This window comes from Accipiter gentilis, chromosome Z (genome assembly GCF_929443795.1).
Source record: "Accipiter gentilis chromosome Z, bAccGen1.1, whole genome shotgun sequence".
In the NCBI taxonomy this organism is placed as follows: domain Eukaryota; kingdom Metazoa; phylum Chordata; class Aves; order Accipitriformes; family Accipitridae; genus Astur; species Astur gentilis.
Genome location: NC_064919.1, coordinates 59,047,033 through 59,073,275, shown reverse-complemented (window position 1 = coordinate 59,073,275; position 26,243 = coordinate 59,047,033). Strand labels below are relative to the sequence as shown.

Below are 26,243 nucleotides of genomic sequence, written 5' to 3'. Positions count from 1 at the left end.
TAATGGGGACAGGTGTATGCTGAAGCTGTGCTTTGGCAGCTGGTGGGAGACTGCTGCCATCGGCAGAGCCTGCTGAATTGCCATGTAGTGCTTGTGCTTTCTGGATGGGTAGATGGCATGCAGGGCTGTCACTGGGATCCTGCTCCTGCCTCACCCATGAGTGATCTAGTGAGTCACTCTGGTGGTGCCCAGTATTTAAAAACAAGCTAGGGTGGGACCCTGAAATCTGTGGGGTGAAGGGTGAGTGAACCTCCAGTGATTTCACATCAGCTGTCTCTGTATAAGGATTTCCATCAATATGCTGCAGTACACTTACTGATGCCAGATCTGCCTTAATGACAGGTGGCTGGAGATGGAGCACACAATCTCACAGCCAATGCCAACTTTCTACTTGAATTAATACTTATTTTCTGCAGCAATTGCTAGTTGATACTTGCAATCCAAGGGTGTGTTTGTCGCTGCAACAGAAAGCTTGAAAAGACACTGACTTGCATTTGCCCAACCCAGAGGCCTTTATCAGACTACAGAGGATCAGGGATCATGCATCTTCTACACATGATTTGTTGCCTGAAGAATGCCCTCAGGCCTAATATTGGAATCTGCTGGAGAGGGAAGGGGCAGTAAGAAGTTAGAAAGGATGCAGCTAATAGAGTGTCATTAGGAGCTCAGGACATAGGAGTCTGGCCCAGATAGCCCAGTCCTTAGAAATGGAAATTGGATGTGGTGGGAAGCAGATGGCCCAAGACACAAAGCCGTATAAGATGCATGATTTGTCCTTTGTCCATTTGTCCTCTGCAGAAGGACAAAGCACCCGTGAGAAATGGAACAGATTTAATTGGTCTTTCTTTTGTTCAGAGATTACTGCAGTTGTGTCTTGTTACAGATTATTTTCTGCAGCTGCCCAGAAGCTTCTTATATCTCACCTAGACAGAGGACTGTGTTCATTCCTCTCTGACACAGTCTTGCTCATGGAGTAATGCATGCTTTCCTTGCCTGAGCTGTTGAGATGCACACGCATGAGCAGCACCTGGACCTTCTCATGTGGCCTGCTGCTGCTCCCTGTGGAAATACATGCCCTCTACACCCTCAGAGGCAGCTAAGAGTGCTTGTATTTGAAAGCCGATAATGCTCTAGGGACTAAAGAGGCATGCCTTGCTGTTTACCATACCCTGCACCTCACTGAACTGGTGGTGATTAACAGTGATAAAAGCCCTAGGGTCTTGTGATGGAAGTCACAGCTTTGCACTGATCTGGTGGCAGTCTGGCGAGAGGTGCCCATGTGGAGCCTGCGGGGCTGGGTGAGGGGCAAGCACCAGTTGTGGGGCAGGCACGCATCACAGGAAAACCACCAAGAATAAACGTTTTCCAGCCTTGAACAATTATTCTCTCTCCATCTTCTTCCTTCCCCCCACTCTCAAGACAAACAACTCAGCAAATCTTCCTGTGGCCATTTAACCCAAAAGGGTGTATTTTTCCCCAAAATTGTTCTACAGTATTCCTCATTCCCTTCCCAGATTCTTCTGCAGAAAGCAGTTTATGAATAATGCGTATGAATCTCCTCCCTGTGGGAAGGGAGGGGATTTTGTTGCTTTTAAAAGGATATGGCCCCTCAGGGAAATGGCTTGGATGGAAATAGCCTGACTACAGCTGGTTGTCTTCTGTTCATGAACACCGAGTGCCTGCATTTAGACATGTTCCTTGCAGAAGGGTTACTGCTGGAGCAGAAGTCCTTGTGAAGCTTCTTGTAATGGCCACCTCTTTCCTCCCCCCACTTTCGTGCCATTTGTAAGGCTTTGGATTAGAGATGACAGAAGGGCAGCCCTTCCCGTATCATGTTTTCACAGCAGTTTTAGGGGCTGAGGGAGCGCTCGGGCTGCCCACGTTGGCATTGCTGCTGTATCTCCATTTCCTTCCTCTGGAAACGCGACTCCCCTTGGTGGCAGAGTACAGATTCCTGCCAGGATGTCCCCGTGTGACCAGCTCTGAGCTTTGGGACAGAAGCATGCTTGTGGCCATCCTCCTCTTTCTTTCTCCCATTACGTACTCTGATTTCATCCGGAAATTGCACTTACCATATTGGCTGAAAGCGATGGTTGACCTCCGCTGTGGGATGCAGATTGCAGCTTGCAGTGTCTGGGGGTGTTAGCCGATCAGCTGGGTCCAAATAGGGCTCTCCCCCTCCTCCATCTCTCTAACTCTTTAAATCTCTTCGTAGCATATACTCAGCCTGCATTATGTACAGTCTTCTGAGATTTTTCTTCACTTGACTCTTCACACAGACTTTTGACAAAACTAAGTGCTCAGACACTCAGAGAGGTAGGTGAGTGTGAGATCCCATCATATTCTTTCATGCTTTCAGTCCATCCTTCCCCATTTGCAAAGCCTTCTTCCCTGTAGAAGCAGGTAATGTGACCCTTACCCCCTCTCACAGCCCATCTCTTTTTCTTGCTTGACTCTCCTCCCTAGTTACCTCACACTGTAATGACTGTTTTTTGTTATTGTCTTCTCTTTTTATGAATATATTCCTGTATGTTTTTTCTTCATAACGATATGTTGCTTTCCTTCAAGACACAGGACCTGTCTGTGATATTTCTGTATTGCCCTTCAGTATTTGTTTGAAAGTAGGAGAGGGAGGGATGGAGGGAGGGGGTGGAAACTGTTTTTAATAGCTGGGTTTGAAGGTTTGGTCAGATTAGAGTGAGGATCAAATTAACTGGTAATTGGGAACAGATTGTTCTCCCTATGTAAACCAGACATCACTGGTCTGGAGTAGTCTGTTATGGCTGAGGGGCATGTTTGTTGATGTATGCCTAGCCCCTTCCCTACTCTCTCTTCACACAACTAACTCTTCTGCCTGGAGCACTGTTGTATGGGTTGCAGAAGTTCTAATAATAAAAAGAAAACACTTGTGCAACTTAGCTGCTATTACTGGAATTTCAGGTCTAATCCTAGCAAATAGGTCAAGTTTTAACACTTCGTGTACGCTGCTTGGTAAATCTGAAGTGTGCACCTTTCAAAAAAAAAAAGTACAGTGCAAGAAAATACAATAAAATGCATCGTTGTGGTTGAAAAAGTGGACTGGAATTTGCATATGATAGAATTACAAAGGCAAGATCAGAGCGGTCATGTTTTAAGGGATTACAAGGATCAACAGTGTTTTTGCACTTCAAGAAGTCAATGGCTAAGCCCTTTCTCCCCCTCTCCCCTCCCTCCAGAAGAAGCTGTGATTTTTAAATTTTAGATACATTTTTCCATATCTTCAGTTAAAGGGTTAAAGAAAAAAAAAGTGTATTTTAGAATGGTTCTCTTCTGCTCCTGTCCTCATGTTTTTCTGTGTGGAGACAGATGGCTGTCACATTGCTTTTAAGCTTGCCAGTACTTGAATGTGCTCACAAGGCTGTGCATCCACTGCATCGTCCTTTAGACTTTCATCATTCTCCCTTGACATCATTAGTTATGGTCCTGTTCCCTTCCTCCGCTCTTAGACAGCATGTCTGCCATCCAGGATGCTCATCCTTTTCTTTTTGTTCCCTGATATTCCTCCCGGCCCCTTTCTCCAGTGCTTGGTCTCACCCTAGCTCTCCCTGAGGACATGCAGGGACTTCTCCGTGGGTGCAGTCCCTGGGGAGCGCAGGGACTGTACCTTGCCCCTGATATCCAACCCTCCTCAGCCCGCTGCTCTGCCTTTAATGCTCAGCAGCTTCATCGCAACCCATCTTCAGTGCTGGGGAAAATGCACTGTTGACGATTCTGGGAAAATTACTTCCCTCTCCCTTTGCAGAGAAAAGTTTTAAGGCTACAGTGCAACTCTACGAGCATGTGTGTGGCTCAGTCAAACCATCTCAGCCCATATCCCTGTAGGACAAGAGACCAGGTACAGGCAAGACCACAGCAGCGTGAGAAACATCTCTGTGCAAAACTGAGTGTAGCATCTCCTCCTCCACTCCAGCTTTACTGTCCTTCTCTGATGCAGATGCTGCGTAATGTACTACACATATTGTTTATCAGTTATTGTTTAACTGATAAACACATTAATAGTGGACATGCAAAGTCTTGCCCGTGGGTCCCATTAGTTATGCATGGCACTTGTTTTTTTCCCCAGTTTGCGTAGCACTTTCCTCGCCTCAGCCTTTTGCATAATCAGTATGTTATTGTGGGTAGAAGTGCAGTATTTCTGGATTAGTAATTGTTACTAGAAATCCATGGTGTTTGATTGCAGAGTTTTGATCCAAGTGGGAAAGAGATGCCTAAAACTGTAGCCTGTTTGGTCTCCCTGGTAAAGCTGTGAGTTCCATCCTGCACCCCTTGCCTCTGCTCAGCTGGGAAAGTGGAGGGATGATGACTGAAGGACACGGGATGCCTTCCACACTGGCAGGATCCACCGTTTGACCCAAATGACTCAGCTTTTTTCAAATGCACGAGGAGATTGTCACTAGGCTGCTACCTCCATTGAGTTCCCAACAGGCAGAAGTTCACTTTGCATCCTTTTCTGTGGCATAAGAAGCCCGTACATGTATTTCCAGATTTGAGACTGTATATCTTTCTTTTACAGCCATGGATTTTTCCTTTCTCTTGTGTCCGGGTTCAGTGTCATTCACTTTTCGTCTCTGCAAAATGGGAGAGCAAAGCTAACCCATAAAGCCCTGCTGGGAGCTGCAAGCTGAGTTGCTGGCTCACGCAGTTCTAACACCCGAATAGAAACAAGCAAGTATGCCTGACCGTCCATACAAAAAAAGAAGAAGAAAAAAAATTGTTCACCAAATTTGAAGGCTTGAATGGTCTGCTTGCTCCCACAACAAGACTTATTACCGTAAGCTTTTCCAAGCAGTTATGTTGGGAGAACAGTAGAGATCATGACTTGCCTTATGACATACAAAATACCAAGCAGTTGAAGTTCATTCTGTGGGAAGCTAAACCAGGTGGACACTTTAACAATTATATGGGGCACTTTTTCAGTGGCGTGCTCTCTGTGGGTAGATACCAACTAGTGAGGGATCTAACTGTAGCGTGCAAAGTCTCTCATATGGAGGTTTTGAGTGTTATGTAGTCATTGGGTCAGGTTAATCATCCATAACTAACTCCAGGCTCTTGACCAGTAGATCTCCTTAGAGTAATAACACATCAGCTGCTGTCTTGACATTTTGAAGAGTTACTGAATACCTCCCAGCTACACCTTTGAAAACACACATTTGACACTGTAACTTAAAACCCATCCCAGATCACCCCTGTCTCAGGAGGTATCTGGGTCACAGGTTTCTGGAAGCCAAGAGGAGAAATGTTGGTGTATGTTTGCTTTCTTCTTACACCCTTCCAGAGGCATCTGCTAGGGAGGAGAAGGTGGGTAGAGATCAGTCTCTGGTCTGACCTGAATGGTTAGCGGGTTTTAAATGATTCTGTGGAAACTGGCTGCCAAATTCTGAAAGGCTATAAAGAAAAAAACTAAACCCACAGCAATGCCACCCCTCTCTCCCAAAACAAAATCCACCAAAATAAAAGAAGGAAGAACCCCATATCCAACCTTCACCATAATGCAACAGCTGTGGTTTTGGGGTAGGAACCTGGCTGTGGTGTGTTGGGCCAAGCTCTGTGCTCCCCTGGACTGGATCATTGCAGCTGGGCAGAGTCTTTCATTCTTTCCAGGCAGAGCCACTCCAGTACGGAGGAAATGGTCTGTTGGAGGCATGTGTTTTAAAGAGCTGAGTTTCATCCATAGCCTTTCACAGATCTATTGTGTCCTCTCTGCCTTTTGTTTTAAAAAGGGGCGTGAAAAAACCTGCTCTTTAGATATGAATTTACCAGCTGGATAGCTGCCCATACACCAAATCTTACATTCGCTTTGCTGCAGACCAAGTCAGGTTTTTTGGTCACAGGGGAGCTGTGCTCTGACCTCAGTTTTGTTTCTACTGTAAACAGTAGCTGAATGAGTTTATTTGGCACCATAATGGTCTCAAAGGCCAAGAGAATAAATACACGTGTGCTCTTTGCCTTTAGGTTTTACTGGTGACAACCCAGACATGTGCCTCCATATTTGACTTGCTGGACAAAGGACAAAGTGCTGATACACATTATGGGTTATTCCTTGCACTCATGGCAGGTCTTTTTCAGCCCACTGAGTTGACCGAGCTTTGACATGAGTCCACTGAAGGTGCGTGACTTGATGCAGAGCTTGTTCAGATGTCAAGCCCTTGAAACCACAGAGTAATGATGATAAACAGATGGAACATGTGGAGAGAACTGCTAAAATTTGTTCTTCTCTAAACAGGATATCATGCTGTCTTTTTTTAGAAAAATGAAATCATATAAAGTTAGAGATTTTTTTTTTTCCTCTGAGCAGACTCCTAACTCTTGAGAAGGATGCTTTGGTCATACCTTCTATTCTCATACTTTATCGCAGATGTCACTTTTTTTTTTCACAGCAGAAAACTGGATGGGTATTTTCATGTTCTCCCCTGCCCAGTGTGAAGAACCCGGCGATGGAGCTAGAGATGCCCACCGGTAACACCCAGTGCTGCTGGACACTGCTTGTCCTCACCTGGCTGGTCGTTCGCTTTGCAGGTTGAAAGACGGGCCTGAAGGGCAGCGAGAGCAAAGCACTGCAGGCTCCAGGCAGTTAAAAGGGCTGGATTTTTGCTTTTGCTTCCCAGAACAGAAAGCATGGGTCAGGTTTCAGCTGCCCTAGAGTTTTTCTGTCTTTCAAGAGAAACTTCAAAGCATGGTTAGAAGCTGTTCCCAAAGCTTTTTTATGGAGAGCTGCTTTTCTTTGTGGATGGGGTGATTAGAGTGGAGACCAAACCAAACCAAGTTCACATAAAATTCGGTACCTTCATGGTCCATAGATGTAACAAGTTGGCTACATCTAGAAACCTTCTTCAGACTTTTTTTGCAAGCTCATGCTTTATAGTGTATGCATCAATGACTTGTAAGTGAAGGAAATAAATGTACAATTACCTAGAGGGCAGGACCTAGTTTATAGTCCAAAAGCTAATGCCTGTAACTATTAAGTATTACTTTGCTTCATATTAAATACCACTGCAGCCACTAGACATGTTCAGGAAACACTTTTATTAGAAGTCTGTGCCATTTTAGCTGAAGGTGCTGTGGAGGACTTGGACCTCCCTCCTGCCATTTCAGCACAAGATCCCACTTTTGTTTGAAGCACAATTCTTCCAATCTGCAGTGATCTTGGAAATTACTTTAACAATTCATGTCTCTTTTTTTCTTTCTTTTTAACTGTTCTTGGGAATCTGAATGAAAGGCATGGTAATTAAACTTTTCCTTTAGTCCTGTGAAGTCTTAGGACCGTTATCCTTGTTAAATTAGCCTGTCCCCTTGCCCGTCTACTTCTGGAGTCCTCGTTTGGCTATACTACAGCAACTGTTGCTGTAAGCAGAGGTGAAGAGAGATGGAGCTGAGACTTTGAGGGTCCCTTTATGATGCTAAGAAGTGACCCTTTTTGTATCTGGAATGCCAGTTATCTTTAATTGAGTTAATACTTGGTGTTAAGTGGAAACAAGAAAATCGAATATGGAAAAATCAAATATATGTGTGCATCATTTTGAAAGTGCTTGTACTAGCATGAAGGGTATCTTGTATATTTTGGCTGTGTTCCAGAAAAGAAGAAAACTGTTTGTATCTGTAACTTTGTACTAAAAGTTTTATTTTTATCCCTCAAATTATAACCTGCATTTGAGAAGCGCAAACAAAATGAGATTGAATGTAACACAGCAGAATTGCTTGCAGAATTGCAAGCAGTGGTGGTTACAACAGAGGTAATTGTTCTGCCCAAATTATATCAATGAACCTTTCTGTGCTCTCAGTCCATACGTGGGAGTGAGAAATGAGAGGGGTGGGGGTGAAGGGCTTGGGGAGGAAGGCAGAGCGGGTGGAAGAGAAGTGACCTGAAATTTTAATTCCCTCTTGAGAATTAAATCTGTCTTCACCGGAGGCAAAAAAAAATTATCTTTTTAGTGTGTCATTTGGGATGGTTCCTTTTGTCCTGCTGTCCATTTAATGCATTTTAACCCTTGGGGAGCAAGAGGCATCGTGCAGCATGTGAAGTGCCATGAAGGAAACCACTGGCGCTGTGCTGGGCTGGCTGCTGGGCTGGGACTGTCTCAGGAAATTCCAAATGAGTATAAATAAATGCTCTGTAGCAACCTCTGGGCTCCCTGCCTGCTGATGTGTCAGGAATATGCACTCCCTTTAAGGCAAAGGAAAGTGTGCTTCAGACTTAATTTCCTGAAAAACTAAACTCCGCAACATCCGAGGGTTTGCTCCTGGGTGGATCGGTGAGTGAGACCCTCGAACAGGCTGGGGGGAGAGGGGAGATGCGAGCGGCTGGCTCTGCTAGCGCTGCGGGCCAGCTGAGAAAAGGGATGGGGGGCACCCCGGCGTAGCCCTCAACGATGTTATAGGGTACTAAGTTGGGAATTTTTTATTGGTTTTTTTAATAGTGCCCAGTTAGCTGGGTTGTCTAGCAAGCGCTGCTGTCTGAAGGGAGTTCGCACTTGCGTTTTCATGCACCTCTGGTAGCCTCTTTGTTTTTGTTGTTACATACAGAGTAGTTTGTTTCCTTCAACAAATGCAGGTTTTCTGCAGGGAGATTGGTGTTGTGAACGCTCAAGTGAAGGGAGTGCTGCAACTATTTACTGTAAGTCATCATTTCAACAGCAGAAAGGTAACTGTTACCCTTAAAATGGCTAATTTTGAAAATTGTTTGTAGACTTTCAATTATAAGCCACTGTTTTTAGCTATTTAGAATGTGCATAAAGAATTAATTCTAATAATGACCTTTTCCATATTTTCTCTGCTGAACACTTTTTTTGACTTTTTGGAGAAAATCAGTTCATGGGTCTGAACTAAATCTTAAGTACAGATAAAAAGCTTTCGGTGTTTTTGGAAAATGCAAATCACTGATGCTTTTGAAGTTTGGAAGGCAACACACGTCTTATCTCACAGAAGGAATCAGTACTAGATTAATATAAAAAAAGGTAGGAGGGAACAATTCCCGGTATTTGAAATATCATACTGATTATGCAGCATAAACCGTATTCCTTATGGAGGTAAGCATGTGACAAAATAATGTCCTTCCAGGACTCATAAATACAAATATTTGTGGAACCATTCTTGCAGAAGACAATTCTTCCATTTTTTCCACTCTGTGCACAGCTGTAAGACCAAACTGAAACTGTAAATCAGTTTTAATATTCCATGGCAGGTTTATACCCCAGGAGTCCAGGTTCTTTCCTGATGGTTACTCCTGTTACAATAGCCCTATGTATCTGTTCTCCACTTCTCACCTCTTCGGAGATTTACAGGCACAGAAGTGTAATGACATTATAAATCTAAATATTTGGGGTTTGTGATTCAGTTGTTCTTGGCTAGAAAGCAAACACAGCCTTCTTTGCTTGGGCTTCAGCAGGTAACACTGATGAACAGTTGTGTTAAATGACATTTTCAGGGGAACACCTGGCTTGCATCCATGACTCCTTTGGCCCCCCTGGGGAGTGGGGAGATGATGTGGATGAGTGAGGAAGGAAGAGAAATATTTGGGGGTTTGCTCCTCTTCTGCTTTGCCGGTCCTCTCTCTGGGTTTTGTGAAGCCCATCCTACCATGTGGACACAAGTCTTGTTCTTTGTAATTATTTTTTCCCTTGTCGTTTTTCTTGTGACAATGAAGTGGTGTAAAGCAACAGGGTGATGTACTATTGGAATAATGGGACAGGTATTCCACATTTTCAAGGGTTGGCAAGGGAAGTGGGGGAGCTTTGGGGTTTCTCCTGTGCAGCAGAGGACAGCAAGGTGCCTTACCAGCACTAGGACTCAGCCTTGCATTCGTCAGCATTGCTGGCTGAAATAGCCCAGATCTAGTGGGATGTATTTTCGGAAAGGAGGGCGATGGTGGTCTGAAACTGAGCTGCTCTCCTACTGTGTTCGGTAGATCACATCATATGGCTTTCTCCCAGTCTGCGAGGAGCTTGCGATGGGTATCTACTGTTTCCCGTAACTTACATTATTTTGCCAGGCCTGAGTTAGTCTAGATTTGGAAAGTACCTTTGAACTGAATGCTCTTCATTTGTCACAAACGTGCCTGGAGCCAGTAAGTGTGCACATAGTAGAAAGTGAATGAAATAAATGCTTCAGGGAATGATGAAGGGCAGTTCTCAAGTAGACGAATACTGCAAGGTGAAAAAAATGCACATGGCGCTTGGAAAGAATAAATGCATACTGTTTCGGACTTACCTTGTTGGCATCTGGTTTTCAAACGTAAGTAAACAGGACTGAGATGCCCCCCATTTCAAGCCCCGAAGTCAGGGATGACTGTTGACACCTCGATGCTCTTCCCAGTGATACCTGAGAGAGCAGGAGACTAACTTTACTGTGAGGAAATAAGCATCTTTCAGAGGAGAGCGTTTTCTGTGGCTGAGCTAACTCAGCCCCCGCCAGCGGTTCAGTGGTTTGCTCTCAATGTAAGGCAAGCTCTTCCTTCCTCAGTTGCATTTCTTGACACAGCACATTGGCTAAAGTCGCATCGGTGGAAGATGATTTGGGAAATGCATTGGTGCAATGCAACTAAGGCTGCCGCTTGCTTTTGACTTGCTTGATGGTGGACCTGCTGGTCACGCTCAGAGCCACAGTGGACCCACAGGCTGACTTGTGACAGCAGTTTGCCCAAGCGGCCACTGTTTTTAGAGTAGCTTCTACCCACAGGTAGCAGTACTGCTGACAACAGCCCCCGCCATGGTTTCTGCTCTGCTCTTCCTTGCTGCTGGTGGGGTAGTTAGCAGAATAAGCTAGTGACTACATGGCTTCCCACCCATGCCCTGCTTCCTGCCAGCCGCAGTTTGATTTCCTGTGGGGGACCTGTGAGTCAGAACCTGGGGTGGAGGCAAAACAGACTAGCCTCGTAGCTTTGAGTTTCCGTGGTTAGCGGCCTTGAGGTGGTGCGCATACAAGATGTCCCACCACAGAACTGCCGGATCTAGTGCTGTTCCCACAAAGTGAGAGCAGTTGAAAAGGCGATTTATTATTGGCCTCAAATTAGGGAGTTGTCAAGATTATAAAGAAGATTTTGTGAATTTTCATCAGGGGACATATTACAGTCACTCTCAGCACATTTGGTTGTACTTTTTTATCCCCCCGTCCCCCCCCCAATAGATTTCTTGTAAGCAAGATTAATCCTTTATTCTGGGTTAATTAATTTGCACAACTTTCTTATAGTCTGTATTTTATGTTTTAAAGGAACTTCTGTTTGAGCAGCAAGCTTGCAGTTCAGAGATTCTGGAAGTAAAAGTTTTAGACATTAGAAAGACTAGAGAGCGTTAGGAGGTGTGTTTTTTGAAAGGTGGTTTTTACTTTCAGCTCACAGAAATAATTATCAGTTGTGGTTATATGAAGTTCAGATATAAACTCTGTCGGTAACTCTTTTTTACCATGTGAAAAAACCTTTAATGATGTAAAAAAAGGTAATGTGACCTTGAAGGACCCCCTCCTAACACCAAAAAGGCTTTTATATATAAATATATATGCCTTTGGGTAGCAGGCTGGTGAGCATTCTGAGCCCTTTCTATGTGATAACAAAGTGCTCTGGTTTTCGTAGCTATGAACGATAATCAGCACATAGTTAGCAAACATGTAGCAAAGGGACAAGAATAAGAAAAGCCAGAGTCTCTTCTACAAGGTTAAAAAATGGTTCTGTGGTTTAGCAATTGACCCACATCCAGACTAATGCATCCCTCTGATCACCAGTACCAAGGTGGGAGTTGGCTCACTGTTTTTGCTATAAGGCTGAGCAACTAAGATTTTTCAGGTTCAGAGGAACATGACTGTTTGAGAGACTGTTTTCACTGTGGGTTGATAAAGTCAATGGAAAGACTTTTGATGCTCTTACTGGCATTTGCATTGTGGCTGTGATTGTTTCGAGTTTTTCTTCTGTTGTTGTAATGGTCCTACTTCTTCTAGAAAGAGCATGGGATTAAGACAGCAGATCCATTCTTAAAATGCCTTCTTTTACCAATGTTGTGTGGTAAATGTGGCATTGTAGCCCAGTGTCCTAGTGCTTGCGTTCACAGTGCAACCAAAACGCAGCAGCAGTCTTCATGAACCATCTTTCTTCAACATTGCTGCTGCTTGTGTTCACTGACTTAAGGTGGTGTCCTTAATTTACTTCTGTGAGGCTTACCACTACAAATACCTGAGCTGGAGCTTCTACATCTGGAAATAAAAACCTGTTTATTACACAGTGTTGTAGCTTCAGCCCTTCCCTGTTATTATTATTAGGGAAGCCGCTATCCCCCATTTTTTGATTACAACCCCCAACCCAGGGCACTGAGTGTTTAGATGTCAGATTTAAAAGTCAGCTCCCCAGTTGGGCTGTTGACACATAAATTTTAAAAAGTAATCTGAAAACCTTATAAAAATATTTTACCATTTTTCTGCTCCTTATTTTTCTTTGAGATTAAATTTGTAGCAAACATTTTACACCGGAGATTTATTTCTTCAGCAAAATGTGAAGTAAAGGTAATTCCTCTGTAACAGGAGAATCCTCTGCATCTGTAACTGCGGGGTTGGTAGCGGCGTCTGTCATCCCGCTCTGGCTGGGGCGTTTTGGTTTGGACTATAGTACCCCATACCTGACAGCCTCAGGTGCATCAGGAGTTAAATCCCGTTTGCTCCAGGCATAGCTGTAGCTGAGTAATAGCAAAACAGATTACCATTCTTACAAGGTGGTATTTATTAGTTGTTTTTCCGTAGCAGAAAAAGAGACGAAGGTGTAATCATCAGCCACGTCTACACTACAGTGTAGCGTGCTGGGCAATCGTGCCATGGCTTGTACAAGCTAAGCTGAGCTGGGTCATCGCGGCACTCCAGCCTGGCACTGCAGCGGGGGTGGCTGAGGCCAGCACCGGAGCATCATCATGGGCAGCTGCGTGGCCTGACTGTGCTGTGCTGCAGTGGCTCTCCTCCTTTTGGGAGAAGAGCAGCCAAATGACGCAGTCTGCGCTCCACACCTGCGGTGTGCTTCATGCTACTGCTGCGTGCTTTAACTGCAAAGGGAAAAATAAAACACTCAGTGCTCCTGCTGTGTCTGGCAAAGTACAGAAACAACTTTCTGTAAGTGTTCCCCTCTCAGTTCTTGGAATAAAATAAAAAATCTGACAGGTTGTTTGGGTTTTGGGCTTTTTTCCCCGCACCTTTGAAAATATTGGAGAGCTAGGCTGAATTGTTGGAGATCTAGTAATTTCATGGCATCTTCTGTATATTGCTAGCCAAAAGCAGGCTGATTAAATGAGTGTGCTGCAAGGCTAAGGTCTATTTTCCAAGTGGTTTTGTTGGGTTTTTTTTAACTTGCATTCAAATCTCAAGACCTGAAAAGAAGAATGAAAGAAAAACTGTTAATTATTCCATTCTGCTTTTTTTTTTTTAAACACGAGCTCAGCCTCGTGTGTTCTGGTTCTTTTCAGAAGGTGAGGCTGACACTCATTTATATATGCCAAAGAACAGATAGAGAAAAGAACAAAAGTAGTATCGAGGGTGCGAGGAGAAGGGAAAAAGCAACAGTTTCTTCTCTGTTGCAGTAAAGAATCAAAAAGTCAGAACTGGTTTTTTTATCCCCTCTTTTCCTGCCTCAGGTAACCTTTCAAACTGAAGTTGAGCATATAAAAATACTGATTTGACTCTGTTTATGCCAGCTGTTGCCTCTGTATTTTTCCTCTGCAGCATTCTTTATGAACTGTCTTATGCCATAATTCTGGAAGGAGACTCTGTTATTCATAACATTATTTCAATGGAAAAGACTTCTTTAATAGCAGTCAGATCCAAGATAAAAATGCCTCAGAGCAGATATCATAACCAGATGGTAAGAAAAGGCTTTAGAGGTGATGTCTGTATTTTTCAAGGCACCTTGGACATTTAGCTTCAGAAGTACATCTTCAGTTGCCTCTCTTTGCTCTTCCTGGACCCTCCAAGGCAGCTCTACGGTAAAGTTTTCCAACCTTGCAGAACCAAAACTGTATGTCTGCCCACATTTTCACTGCTTTTCTCTCCCTCAGAAGTCTTGAAGCACGTCAACTAAATGTTCTATTTTTTTCCAGTTCTCCTGGTCTGGGAGCAGACATGATTAGTGTGGACTTGGGTAGGGCTGACTCAATATTTTAATATACTGATGTTCTTGTGTAGTGCATTGGATAGGATATAATTTAATAGAAGTTGGCAAGACTGGAATGTTTGGACAGAGCCAGTCCCAGCAGTGCAGGAGGCGAGAATTGAAGAGTGCATTTTTTAAATGCTGCTTGGGTCCTGCCCGTGGTTGTTCTGCAGCAGGGAGAGGGAAATGAAGTCTTTGCATACTTCTGGAGAAATGCATTAATAACAACAGTACCACAATGAGGCCTCTGTGCTTCACAGAATGTTTTACTTCACAGGTACTGGCCTAAAAGCATGATGTGTTTGTGTCTCATTGCATTTAAAAACATTCCAGAGGAAAATAGGAGTGTCTGCAGCATTTTCGCAGACAAAAGTGTATGTGTTTGTGCATCTGCATCTGTGTTTCAGTGTAACACAGTGATGTGATTAATATTTGCCTGAGCTACTATATAGACTGGGGAATAGTTCTTCTAATTTTAGCTGTGCCTATGATCAGCCGGCCAAGGATGAGACAACACACCTAACAAGAGCGTTCGTACTGCCTGGTATTTGCTGCACTACTTCTGTGTGTCTTGGAGTGAATGGGGTAGGAATCTTTTGCTCACTTGAGGTCTCTTGAGCATGAAGACTTATCTATCTGGCTGAAGAGCAAATAGATACAGCTTCCTCTGAGGTTAATCTGAGGTACCTGCTTGTGGAGCACGTCCTACTCACCCACCAAAGCTAGAACTACAGGCATCCATGGTTCATCCAGGACCTAAGGGGCTGAAAGGAAGAAGGGCTACACTCTTACCAGGTGTTTATTCATTTCCTTCTTTTTTTTTTTTTTTTTTCATTTTTATTGCTTGAAAACAGCTATCCATTTTGCTTTGTTCCGTGCTTAACAGGCAGACCCACGTTGGCCCTTTCTCTGAGGCAGCAAAATGCACAAAGGCTTGGTGCAGCTCCTGCACGCTGCATCAGTGTTGTGTTGTTACTGATAGATGCATGCCTGATTGTCATTTGTTTTAACATATCAAGAAACATCTCCAGAGATAAAACTCATAATACTGGGATTGTATTGTTGGACTGCTCACTGTGTTATTTTAAGGAGAAGAAATAGGCAGTCAGCTCCACACACAGTCTCATGCTTGTGGAGCAGCAGATATGAACTGTGGCCTGGTAGTGCTGCCAGCTTAGGCTGAGGACCAAAGGGATTTCACTGTGAAGACACTGAGCTGCCTGTAGGTGTTGTGGAGCAGTTTAGTGAAAGATTCAGTGTCAGTGTGATTATTTTTTTATTATTATTTATTTTTTATAGGTTTCTCTTGAGCGATCTTAATACCATTGCATGAAGAAGAAAAAATGCATCTGAGATTCCAGTTTGGCTCTCATGACTTAATATGAGATTTGCATGTCTTTTTAGAGGTTTTATGAATATTTTTCCAAAGATGCATTAATTCTTAAGTCCTGGGACTTCCAAAGAGTCTGTTCCTCCCTCTCCATCCAACACTTAGACATTGTGCCCAAGGACAGCTTAGAGGAGCTGCCTGACTTCAGTGGTGTAGCGATGGGAGAATCGGAGATGTTGCTGGGTAGGAAGACAAGGACCAAGACAAGCAGAGGAAAGGAACTGGGAAAAATGGGAGAACAGGTAAAATGGGCAGAGCTTGAATTTACATGGGCTGGGTGAAGTGACTAGAACCAAGCCCGGGATGAGGGGCGAGAGTTTAACCAGATTTTGGGTTAGAATTGGCGGGGCAAGCAAGTGGATGTAAGTAGAGAAAATGGGTGACAACTCCGAAGTGTGGGAAGAAGACAGAAAGAGACCAGAAGGCTACCAAGGGTGACGGCCAGTGTGAGAGTGGGGACAAACCCAGGGTGTGGGCGGGAAGGAAGGGTAACCATCCTAGGGTGAGGAGCTATGGGGTGTGGAAAGCAGAGCTGTCTGTCTGTGGGAAACAGAGCCAGGGTGAGAATCTGGGAACGGAGCACTGAAATTGGGGAGGAAGAGGAGTAATTTGGAGAGTATGCTCTGTCTCATTCTCTCCCGGTCAGTGGGAGTCCCGGAGACTTTTTCCCAGCCTGACATTGAGGCAGTCCTGCTGGAAGGAGCTGTGTGTGCTTATGTGCTTAAATTGTGCGTGTGTGCATGTATTTTTGCTTCCGCTCTGGTATTTAGATGGCTATTTTGGGTGCATCTATAAGTAAATACCACAGCACGCTGAGACTCTGGTCTTTCAGCACAAACATGTGGTCGGGGGGTTTGTTCGTGTCTGCCGACCAGTCTGTCCACGCTGCAGGACCGAGATACCCACGCGCTCCGGTCAGCCCCGCTTCTGTGCCTCTCACACGTGCCTGCCCGCGCCTCCGTCTCTGTCCTCCTCCTTTCCCGTGCCGGGGAAGGCAGGTTTTCCCTGAGCAGCATCTACCGCTCGGGGTGCCCTGTGGTAGCCAAAAGCGTAAAGGATCGCCATGAAAGCAGTTACACTGTGTGTAGACAAAGGGGTTTTTTAAGCATGCCAAGGAAACTGGAAAAACAGGAGCTCCCCCCCCCCCCCCCCCTTCTCCCAAACCTTTTCAGTACGACATTAAATCACTTCCTGTAGTTGCAGTAAGTCGAGAGTTTCTCTTTTTTTTTTTTTTTTGTTTTTGTTTTTGTTTTTGTTCCCCCCACCGCCCCCCGCGCCGGCTTATATTCCTTTAAGAGGACGCGGCTTCCAAACCTCGCCTTTTTAAAAACGAAGCGGAGCGAGCAAAAATTCGCTTCCAGCCACAGTAGCCGCCTGCTGCGCTCGGCGGGCGGGGCGGGCCCGGCGGCGGGGGTCGGCCGGCGGGCTGGGGGAGCGGGCAGGGCCCCGGCCCCGGCCCCGGCCCCGGCGCCGGGCCCGTCCCGTCGCGGGCGGAGGGCGGGCGCTGCGGAGCTGGGCGGCGGGGCCGGTGTTCGCGGGTGCGGGCGGCTCTTCCTGCCTTATGGGGTGAAGAAGGAGAAAGCCGGGAGGGAGGCAGGGCTTCGGCGTGTGACACATGAAGCTGCGGCAGCCATACGTGGCTGGAAAATTTGCAGTGTGGGGGCAGAGGCATGTGGCTAATTCAGGTAACCAGAAAGCTGGCTTTTATTATTCCTCCAGCTCGTAACGCGCAACAGTTGTTTTTCCCTTTTCTTCTCCCCCCCACCCCCCCCGAAGTGGGACGGGAGGAGCAGGTTGTATAGCAGCGCTGCGTATAAATACTCAGCCCAAGGAAGCCCAGCGGATCTGGTGAAGTTTTATTTAGATTGCTTTGGGGACAGGCGAGTCCTGTGTCTGGAGGGCACACAGGCTTTCCTCAAGTGCGAGGCGACAGTCTCCCTCAGCAGTGGGATTTGGGACCCTGCTAGAAGGGGGTCGCGCTGCCCGTCTGGGTGCTGGGGTATTTGTGCAGTTTAAAATGAAAGAGGTGGAGGCGCTGACGGAAGCGATGTGAGCTGAGGTGAGAGCAAGCTGATATTGCTGCTCTTGTGGCAGCAGTTCCCGAAGCCATAAAACGGGAGCAGATCTGTGTAAAGTCTAATGGCATCGGTTGCATAAGGAGTGGGGTCGGAGTTCCCCTCGCCTGCTCAAAGGCACCCTCTAGAGAAGTTGGTCTCCAGATGATTCGTGCGGTATGTTGTAACCGTGTGGTCTTTACGTGACAGCATAGCGTGTGTGTGAAAGCCTGGTGTGACGTGGGAAGACTGGAGGGATTCGGGGAAGGACAGCTTTGAGCTACTAGCTGTGCCACTTCTGTGCCCCTTTGTTAACAGACGCTATCTGTGTGTATGCATGTGTACACATTTATGTGGGTATGCACTTCTCAGCGTTTGAAAACCTACTGATTAACTTTTTAAAAGTTAATCGGGATTTAGTGTTAAGGGTCAGTCAGCGGAAAGCTGGTCTGCTCGCTGAGCTGCTGCAGCAGTTTCTGCCTCCAGTGTGCTGTGAGCACCCGTCTTTCTGCGCTTGTGTTTCAGCGCGTAGTTTACCGAGGCACGGTTTCTTTTCCAATGCTGATTTTGTTTCTTCTTTTCCAGGAAAAGAAGAAGTTACTATAAATGGAGAAGATGAAAAAGAACGGAAAGACCCCTATTTTGTGGAAACACCGTACGGCTACCAGCTGGACCTGGATTTTCTGAAGTACGTGGATGATATACAAAAGGGCAATACCATTAAGAAACTAAACATCCGAAAGAAGAGGAAAGCCGTACCAGCCTCGGCGGGTACCAAGAACTCTGGTGGCCAGTGCGGTGGCTGGACCTCCACGGAGTCTCTCTCTTCGTCGAACAGTGATGAGAACAAGCAGTCTTGTTTGGCAGCGAGGAGTCAAGTGACCTCATCCATTGCTGTGAGACCCTCAGTTACCTTTGAAGCATCTCCTTCTTACTTAACCGTCCCTGAGAGTAAGCAGCTTCCTCCTCCCTCCCCCCAGCCTCCTCGGCACAACCTCCATGTAACAAAAACCCTCATGGAAACGCGGAGGCGACTCGAGCAGGAGAGGATGATGCAGGTCACGCCTGGAGATGTCCGGAGGCCCCGGCTTTCCAGCTTTGGAGGCATGGGCTCCACGAGCTCCCTCCCCTCTTTTGTGGGATCCAGCGGGTACGGTCACATGTCTCAGCAGCTGCAGAACGGGTATCAGGGGAACGGGGACTACGGCGCCTGCTTCAGCTCCTCCTTGGGCAGCTCCATCCGTCACAGCCCCATGAGCTCAGGTATATCCACGCCGGTCACCAACGTGAGCCCAGTGCATCTGCAGCACATCAGGGAGCAAATGGCAGTTGCCCTCAAGCGTCTCAAGGAGCTTGAGGAGCAGGTCAAGACCATTCCTGTGCTGCAGGTCAAAATTTCAGTCTTGCAGGAAGAGAAGAGGCACATGATGGCCGAACTCAAAAACCAGAGGAAAGCGACTCAAAATGACACATACGGTTTCAGAAAGCGATCCTACAGTGCGGGAAATGCAGAGCAGTGGGAACACATGTCTCAGGTGAGAAGAGGTGGAGAACTGTACATAGATTGTGAGGAAGAGGTGGAGAGCGTGGAGCAGAGCTCTCAGAGGATAGAGGAGTTCAGGCAGCTGACTGCTGAGATGCAAGCCCTGGAGAAAAAAATCCAGGATAGCAACTATGAAAGTCCAGCAAACCTTCGGGTGAACAGAGAAAGCCTGACAAAAGAAGCCCGATCTGTTGCTGTAGGTGCTGATGAGAACATGAACGATGTGGTTATATACAACAGATCAGTGAGGCAACACAAAGAAGTAGCTGTGGGGACAGAGAAAGAAATGAGAGAGTCTGGGGTCGGGGTGACGGAAGCCATGCTTGGCTTGTCTACAGAGGTCGAGAAAGAGATAGAGCTTCAGCAGCAGACCATTGAAGCCCTTAAGGAGAAGATTTACAGACTAGAGGTTCAGTTAAAGGAAACGACCCATGACAGGGAAATGACCAAATTAAAGCAGGAGCTGCAGGCAGCTGGGTCTAGGAAAAAACTGGATAAAGCTGTGATGGCTCAGCCCCGTGTCATCAGCAGGATGGTGGAGGCCGTCGTACAAACGAGAGACCAAATGGTGGGAGACCACGTGGACATCGCCGATTCGTCAGTGGGAAACCACCTGCAGACAAGCAGCATCGGCACCTCCTGCAGACCCGCCGTGCGGAGCGTGGCCGCGGGCCCCGAGCTGTTGATGAGCCGGTGGCTGGTGAGGGAGAGGGCAGAGGTGCGAGACCAGGGCACAGGGAGGTCCGTTGAGCTGCGCAATAGGGCGGTGGGCGCAGAGACAAGCGTCTGTGAGACGGGCATCAACACAGAGGAGCCAGCAGGCGTGCCGAGCCCCCGCCAGACGGCGCGGGCGGGCGGAGCGGTGAGGTCTGTGGGCTGCGGGGATTGCTCGGTGGATGTGATGGTTTGCACCCCTAAAGAGCGTGTGTCGCGTGAAACGGCCACAGAGGCTGTGCCCAGGGCAGAGGCGACAGTGATGGCCGTGCCCTCTACGGCTAGCCGGCAAACCAGCACCGCTTTGGAGATGGTGAGCCAGTGCACCGGCACAGAGATGGCCTCCCTGGCGGACTGCGGGACAAACACCGCTCTGAGCAGCTGCGATAAACAGACCAACACGGAGAGTGTGGAGACGCGGAGCGTGGCAGTGGGAGATGGCCGGGTGAAGGACATACATGCATCTGCTAAAATGCGTTCGGTTGGAGTGGGCACCTTGCTCTCCAGCCACCCTGGCTTTGAAAAGCCCTCTGCAGTAAAAACCAAAGACTGCGGTGTTGGGCAGATAAATGTTCATGAGAACTACCTGGTTGGTCTTAAAATGAGGAGCATTGCCTGTGGACCCCCTCCATTGCCAGTTGTGCCGGCTGGTACCAGGAGCATTGGTGTTGGTGGAGAGTCTGTGTGCGAGCCGGTGAGCGGTCTGTTGGAAAGCCCTCTGCCTCCACCTGAGCTGAGGACGGGCTTGGATCACTACATTGAGCGTGTGCAGAAGCTGCTGCAGGAACAGCAGATGCTGCTTGCTGAAAATTACAGTGAATTGGCAGAAGCCTTCGGGGAGCCCCACTCCCAGATTGGATCTCTCAATTCACAGCTCATCAGCACCCTCACCTCCATCAACTCCGTCATGAAATATGCCAGCACAGAGGAGCTGCGGAGCCTGGACCTTCAGAAGCAGTGCATGGAGAGAAGCACCACGTCAGGTAAGCCCAGCATCCAGGTGCACGTTCGGTCCGCTCCTTGCCAGAGCCACAGGTCAGTCACCGGCTAGGCTCTTGCTTAGTCTGGAAGCAAGTGTGTAATCCTCCCCGATGAAACGCAGAACATAATGTTGTTGCTAGACGTGCCCATTGGGTGTTCTCTCCAGCCCACCGCTTCTAACTGAAGAACCAGGGGTGGTTTTCTCTCTCCCAGTCCAGCAGACTCTGAAGGGCCTGACGACGATGGCTCTGACCATGCAAGAGAGGTATCTAAAAGTATGCAGGGGTTGACTGCCGTACAAGGTGTTGGCACTGTTTTATAACTTTAATAGTATTCGAGGTTAATGCCTGTGTGTTTGGAATTTTGTCCTTCCTTTAAACTTGGCATGCAGTTTTAAAAAACTACGGTGTCAGATTTGACAGAGGTGAAAGTCACATTCAGCGTGTGTATCAAACTGACTTGTTTCCACCGACGTTTCCCTGGGTTCTGTAGTGTTTCTTCCATTGCCTGCGTTCCCTGTGCCTCTCAGCCACAGAGCTGTGGGGTGCTTTCCCCCAGGGGAATCGGCAGGGCTGATTGCTTTTTAGTAGGCAGCTCCAGAACGCTTCACAGAAACCACATCTTGCATCTTCTCTGTTCCAGTAACTGTTTGTCCTAATCCCTAATTACAACCTCATGTTTGAAAGGCATAAGCTGTAATTACTGATGGAGGTTTTGGTGACACTCAGGAAAGGCAAGAATTGAGATTTAAATACTCATTGCATTTTATTTATTAACTTTAAAATCTATACAATTAATTTGAGGGATTTCTTTATTCCCTGGGGTAAAGTTGCTTACTTTTTTGTTATTATTTTTTGATGTCTGGTAGTCTATTTTAAAACTTAGACATTTTTTTCTAATACCTTATTGGTGAATCCAACCACATTACTATTAAATTTATAAACATTGGCTTACTGGAAACCGATATGTAACGCCTAGCAGTGACTGTTTGATACCGTCTTCTTGGTCCTGCCATACAGTGACTGAAACGAGAGGTTAAGGAAACGGGAAAAACTTGTGCAAATTCATCTGTAAAGTGGGTGCTGAATTGGAAGAAAAATCCTGAGTAAATACCATTTAATGTCAGCATAGCATTATTGGCTAATGCACTGCTATATAAAGCTCTTGCCCCTTATTTACTGTCTTAAAATGTACCTATTTTGGTTAAAAGGCAGCTTGGTAAATCCAATTCTTTTCAATGTTCATGTGCTAAATGGAACCATCCATTAAATGAGCTGAAGTAAAAATTTTAGCTTCCAGTAGTAAAGCAATAAGCAACATTTATGTAGCGGTAAAGAAAATGTATGATATCCTGTCTGCATACATGCAATATGATACTATATATGCAATATTACTATCTTTCTGGTATGCACTTTATATTTTGGGCTTCTTCCAAGTTATGCTACTTTAATAATAATAAGAGTATCTAGCAGACACCAGAAGTGTCCTTAAAAACAGTGAATCAGAATTTTTACTAGCTGTAAATCCTCAATTCCTTTCCCTGCTTTTACTACACAGTATCAAATGTGTAGTCTAGAGACTTGAAAGTATTTAGACACAGGTGGAGCAATGGATCATATTTTACTAAAGATGTTCTTACTCGGATTCAGATTTCACATTCTTGATAAAATTATTCTGGAATAATTTTACTTTAACTTGTAATGCCATTATCTTTAGCTGTGGATGCTGAGTGTAAAATCACTTTATTTTTAGTCTTTGGTGAGAACTACGTGCCAAGACTGCGTGCATAAATCAAGCTCTGGGCTATAACAGTTTAGACCCATGGAGAATTGGAGTGGGAAGGAGGCCATAAGCCTGAAATGTTTCCCCTTTTCTTTCTATTAATTTTGAAAATATTGTCTTTACTACATTAATCTGCTGGTCCTGCTGCCTGTTCCTGTGGTTTTACAGGTCATGTGTTAGTTACTTTTTTCTGTAGAAGGATTTTTTGCTGAATGAAGCACTAACTTAAATAATTCTGTAAACCCTGGAACTAATAAAGCTTTTTTTTTTTTTTTTTCCATGCATCAGTATCTCATGATAGCTTGTGAGCTCTTAGTAAGTTTTTCCTGACATTTAGGTCTCTCGTGTAGCTTTTCAGGTGTCATGTGTGAACTCAACCAGCACCCCTTTCATGAGGCCTGGCATCTCTAAAGCTTGTATAAATACAAAAATCTTTCAGACCACTGAGTCTTTGGTCTGGTTTGGTTAGAATGAGCGATCGGGTTTAAGTTATTGAAAGAAGCATGACCTCGCAAGCCTCAATTTCTTAGAAAAACAAGCTGAAAATAGATGCAGAAGTGTCTGGCTTCAGATTAGCAGTAGTAGTGTCATCTTTAGTATTTTATTCAAAGAGCATCCTTAGGAAGCGCCTCGGTAGAGGCTAGGTCCTTTTAGGGCAAAAGCACCTGCGCTGGTTTTGAGGTGTGTGACTTGGGTGCCAGTTTGCCGTGTTAAAGGGTTAGTGGTCCGTACTGCTTCTGATACCTGAGGTGGCAGCACATCAGTCAAATTCTCAGCTTTACGGGTAGTTCTCCCTGCTAGTGCCGGGGAGACGAGGCTGTGCTGGGGGGGGGTCTGCCGTCTCGCAGCCCCTGGCGCAGCGTGTGTCGGGCGCTGGAGCCACAGGCGTGATTGCTGGAGCCTGCCCAGCGGGACGTGGGCTGGCTCTGCAGCTGGCATCCTTAGGCGCAAGCCAAGCGGACCTCTGCGATGATCTCTGAACCGCGTCCATTAGCAATTAATATATTGCTTGCTGCAAAATAAACACCTTCACTTCCGTAACTAAGCAACTCCTGGGTACATATGCGCTATCTCTCAGAAGCCCTAGTGACGTCAGGGAAATCGGACCCGCTGGCCAGACAAGCCGATTTCCACTGCCTGAAGTCCTGTTAGCCAGCACTGGGACCCTGTCTGTGTCCAGCTGGATCATATGGATGTGGGTGACAAACCTAGACGCCAACTGATCCTTATTCTTAGACCAGGCAGCGTGTTCAGGTTCTCTGTTTATTGTCACAGAATTTCTGAGAAGTTTCAGTAAGTTAGATTTGAGTGCGCCTGTGGCGTGTTTTCCAAAATATCAGCCAGGGGCCTAATGCCGCTTGTAGGGGTTTTAATAAGACAGACGTTTCACGAGTCTTGTAGATGGATGTCTTTCTCAGGCAAGACATTCGCAAGGGTAGTGGTGTTTAAAAGCAACTGCTCTGCTGTAGCTCTGAAAAATTACCTGAGCATATTTGACCTGAAAATGCATGGTTATTCTGCCTCAGTGATCTTTGGAGTACCAGTTTTACAGTCACTTTTTTGAGCAATCCTGACTGAGCACCCCAGTGGAAGCATTATATTAATCATGGCGAGGAAGGAGGCAACCTCTTAATTTAAGACTTGAGGGAGTGAAAGGCAGGGGGAAGCAAGCGGTGGAGGAAAGTCTTGGGGGTTAGGAAAACGTGATGTGCCGTCTGGTGGAAGGATCTTTCAAAGTTTTCAACTCTAGCTTTCACCCAGAGCTGGGGAGGCAGGCTGAGGGACGATGGAAGGGCAGAAGGAATGATGGTGGCGCGAGAAGCCCCTGGTTGTCCAAAGCCAGTGGGTAGGACTAATGAGGTATTGTGGCCATGGCTGTCTCTCTGTGTCATCATTTGTAATGCAAAACCAGCAAGGAACTGGAAAAAGCTGTTTTCTCTTTACAGCTCTTCTTTTTGACAAAGTTTTTAGCCTTTTCCTTCAAAGAGTGTGTAGCTTGATGGCTTAGTAGCCCCTGTCCTGGGAGCATGGACCACACTGGTGCAACTGAAGACTTGAGGCTTGCCTGAGGTTCAGGAGCTGATGCTGTTCGAGGTGCAGGCATGTCAGTGTACTCTGCAAAGCTGCAGGCTGCTACAAGTCTCCCTGGTTGTCTATGTCTAGGCAAGTGAATGAAGCCCTCTGCTTCAGCTCTGCCACAGATGTGTGCCTTAATCACCGTCTTAAGTTTCTGTACAGATGTGCTTGTTTGTGTAACAAAGGTGATCCATCCATCTCTCTGCCAGGGAGAGGGTGAATGACATACGTGAAGTATTTTTCATACTCCCTGGAAGGTAGTGCATGATGCAGAACGGTCATGCAGATGGTCCCATCTGTGTGCCAGATGACTACTGTTGATTCACATGTGTCTGGCAGGCATCTCAAAGAATACAGTGCCGCCTCTGCGTTTTTCGTATGGCAGGTGGTATCTATTGACCTGCTAGTTGTGACAACATATAAAGCTTAAATGCCTCTGTTGTTCGAAAATGGTAGTGACCTCTACATTAGGAGCTGAGGTGTTCAGTGGGGTTTTTTCCTGTTTTAAGTACCCATCCAATTATATCAGAAGAGAAGCAGAGACCTGGTCAGTAATTGTCCTATAAAGACATTATTCAAGTGAAATTCCATAAACCTCTCTAAAGAAGTTTGACATACCTTCCCTGGTCATGTGTTAACACAAGCTTACTACTATTATCATTGTTATCATTAGAGTATTCACTGTTTTCATTCTGTGGCAGCACTACATGGAGTGTTTTAATCTGAAGGCTGCTCTATCTCCTCATTTCTGCCTCAGTTAATAAAGTGTATAATTTGCCATGATATAAATAATTTTTTTTCTTTCAAATATATTGCTGCTTAGAGAGTGGCAAGCTCCTGCCAGCTAGCTTGACTGTTAGAGTGACTGTGGTAAAACTCTAGTTCCCTCCCTGCACTGTGGCACAGGGATGTGATGTCAGGCACTGAGATTTGTTCAAAGTTCAACTCCCATGGTAACAGCCACATTTTATGAATATTTAATGGCAGGAGATTCGCATTTTCCCAGGGAAGTGTTGTTGTATTTCAGCAACAACAAAGCAGCAGCTGAGAAGATTAACTCCTCATAAATGAGAAAGAAGAAGAAGTTCTGAGATGACCTTCCTGCTGTGCCCAGTGTCATGAGATGCTTTGGTCCACCACTCATCAGGGCAATTAGGATGGCTTTCACTGAGCTTCACATGCAGTTGTCTTGGAAAAGAGAGCATTTCATAAATAAGATGATTAGCTGCTTCACAGATGTGTAATTTTTTGTGTTCAGTCTTGTTCAATTCAAGGAATTGGTTTCGACTTCCAGTTTCAACAAGCTGGCTTCACAAGCTAGTTTGGAGTTGGAAAGCAGCTTGTCAACACAAAGAAGATGGTTAAAGTGAGAGTGAAAATGAAATTTAGGTCGTTCCTGCAATCCTGTTAAAGGAGCCATGCTGTTAGAAGGAGCATTTTCCCTGGAGCCAATGGTAGTTGCAACATTTACCTACTGCTGGGCCCCAAGTGAATCTGGCTTCTGTGGGTTTATTATATAAAAAGTTCATGTGTGGCAATTTTTTTGACCTGAAATTT

The 26,243-nt window shown here is 45.9% G+C and overlaps 1 protein-coding gene across 5 annotated transcripts in view; it reads left to right on the top strand.

Annotated features, from left to right (window-relative positions):
* The window catches only part of KANK1 (KN motif and ankyrin repeat domains 1), a 122,269-nt gene that overhangs the window by 75,991 nt on the left and 20,035 nt on the right, over nucleotides 1-26,243 (top strand). For 2 of the 5 annotated variants that reach the window (XM_049796634.1, XM_049796633.1), the window contains exon 4: nucleotides 18,176-20,830. In XM_049796634.1, coding sequence (XP_049652591.1) covers nucleotides 18,176-20,830 — 2,655 coding nt within the window. Of the gene's footprint in view, nucleotides 1-8,653; nucleotides 8,678-16,426; nucleotides 16,451-17,079; nucleotides 17,222-18,175; nucleotides 20,831-26,243 lie in introns of those variants that run through there. The other 3 variants (XM_049796635.1, XM_049796636.1, XM_049796632.1) reach the window with 3 other exon arrangements.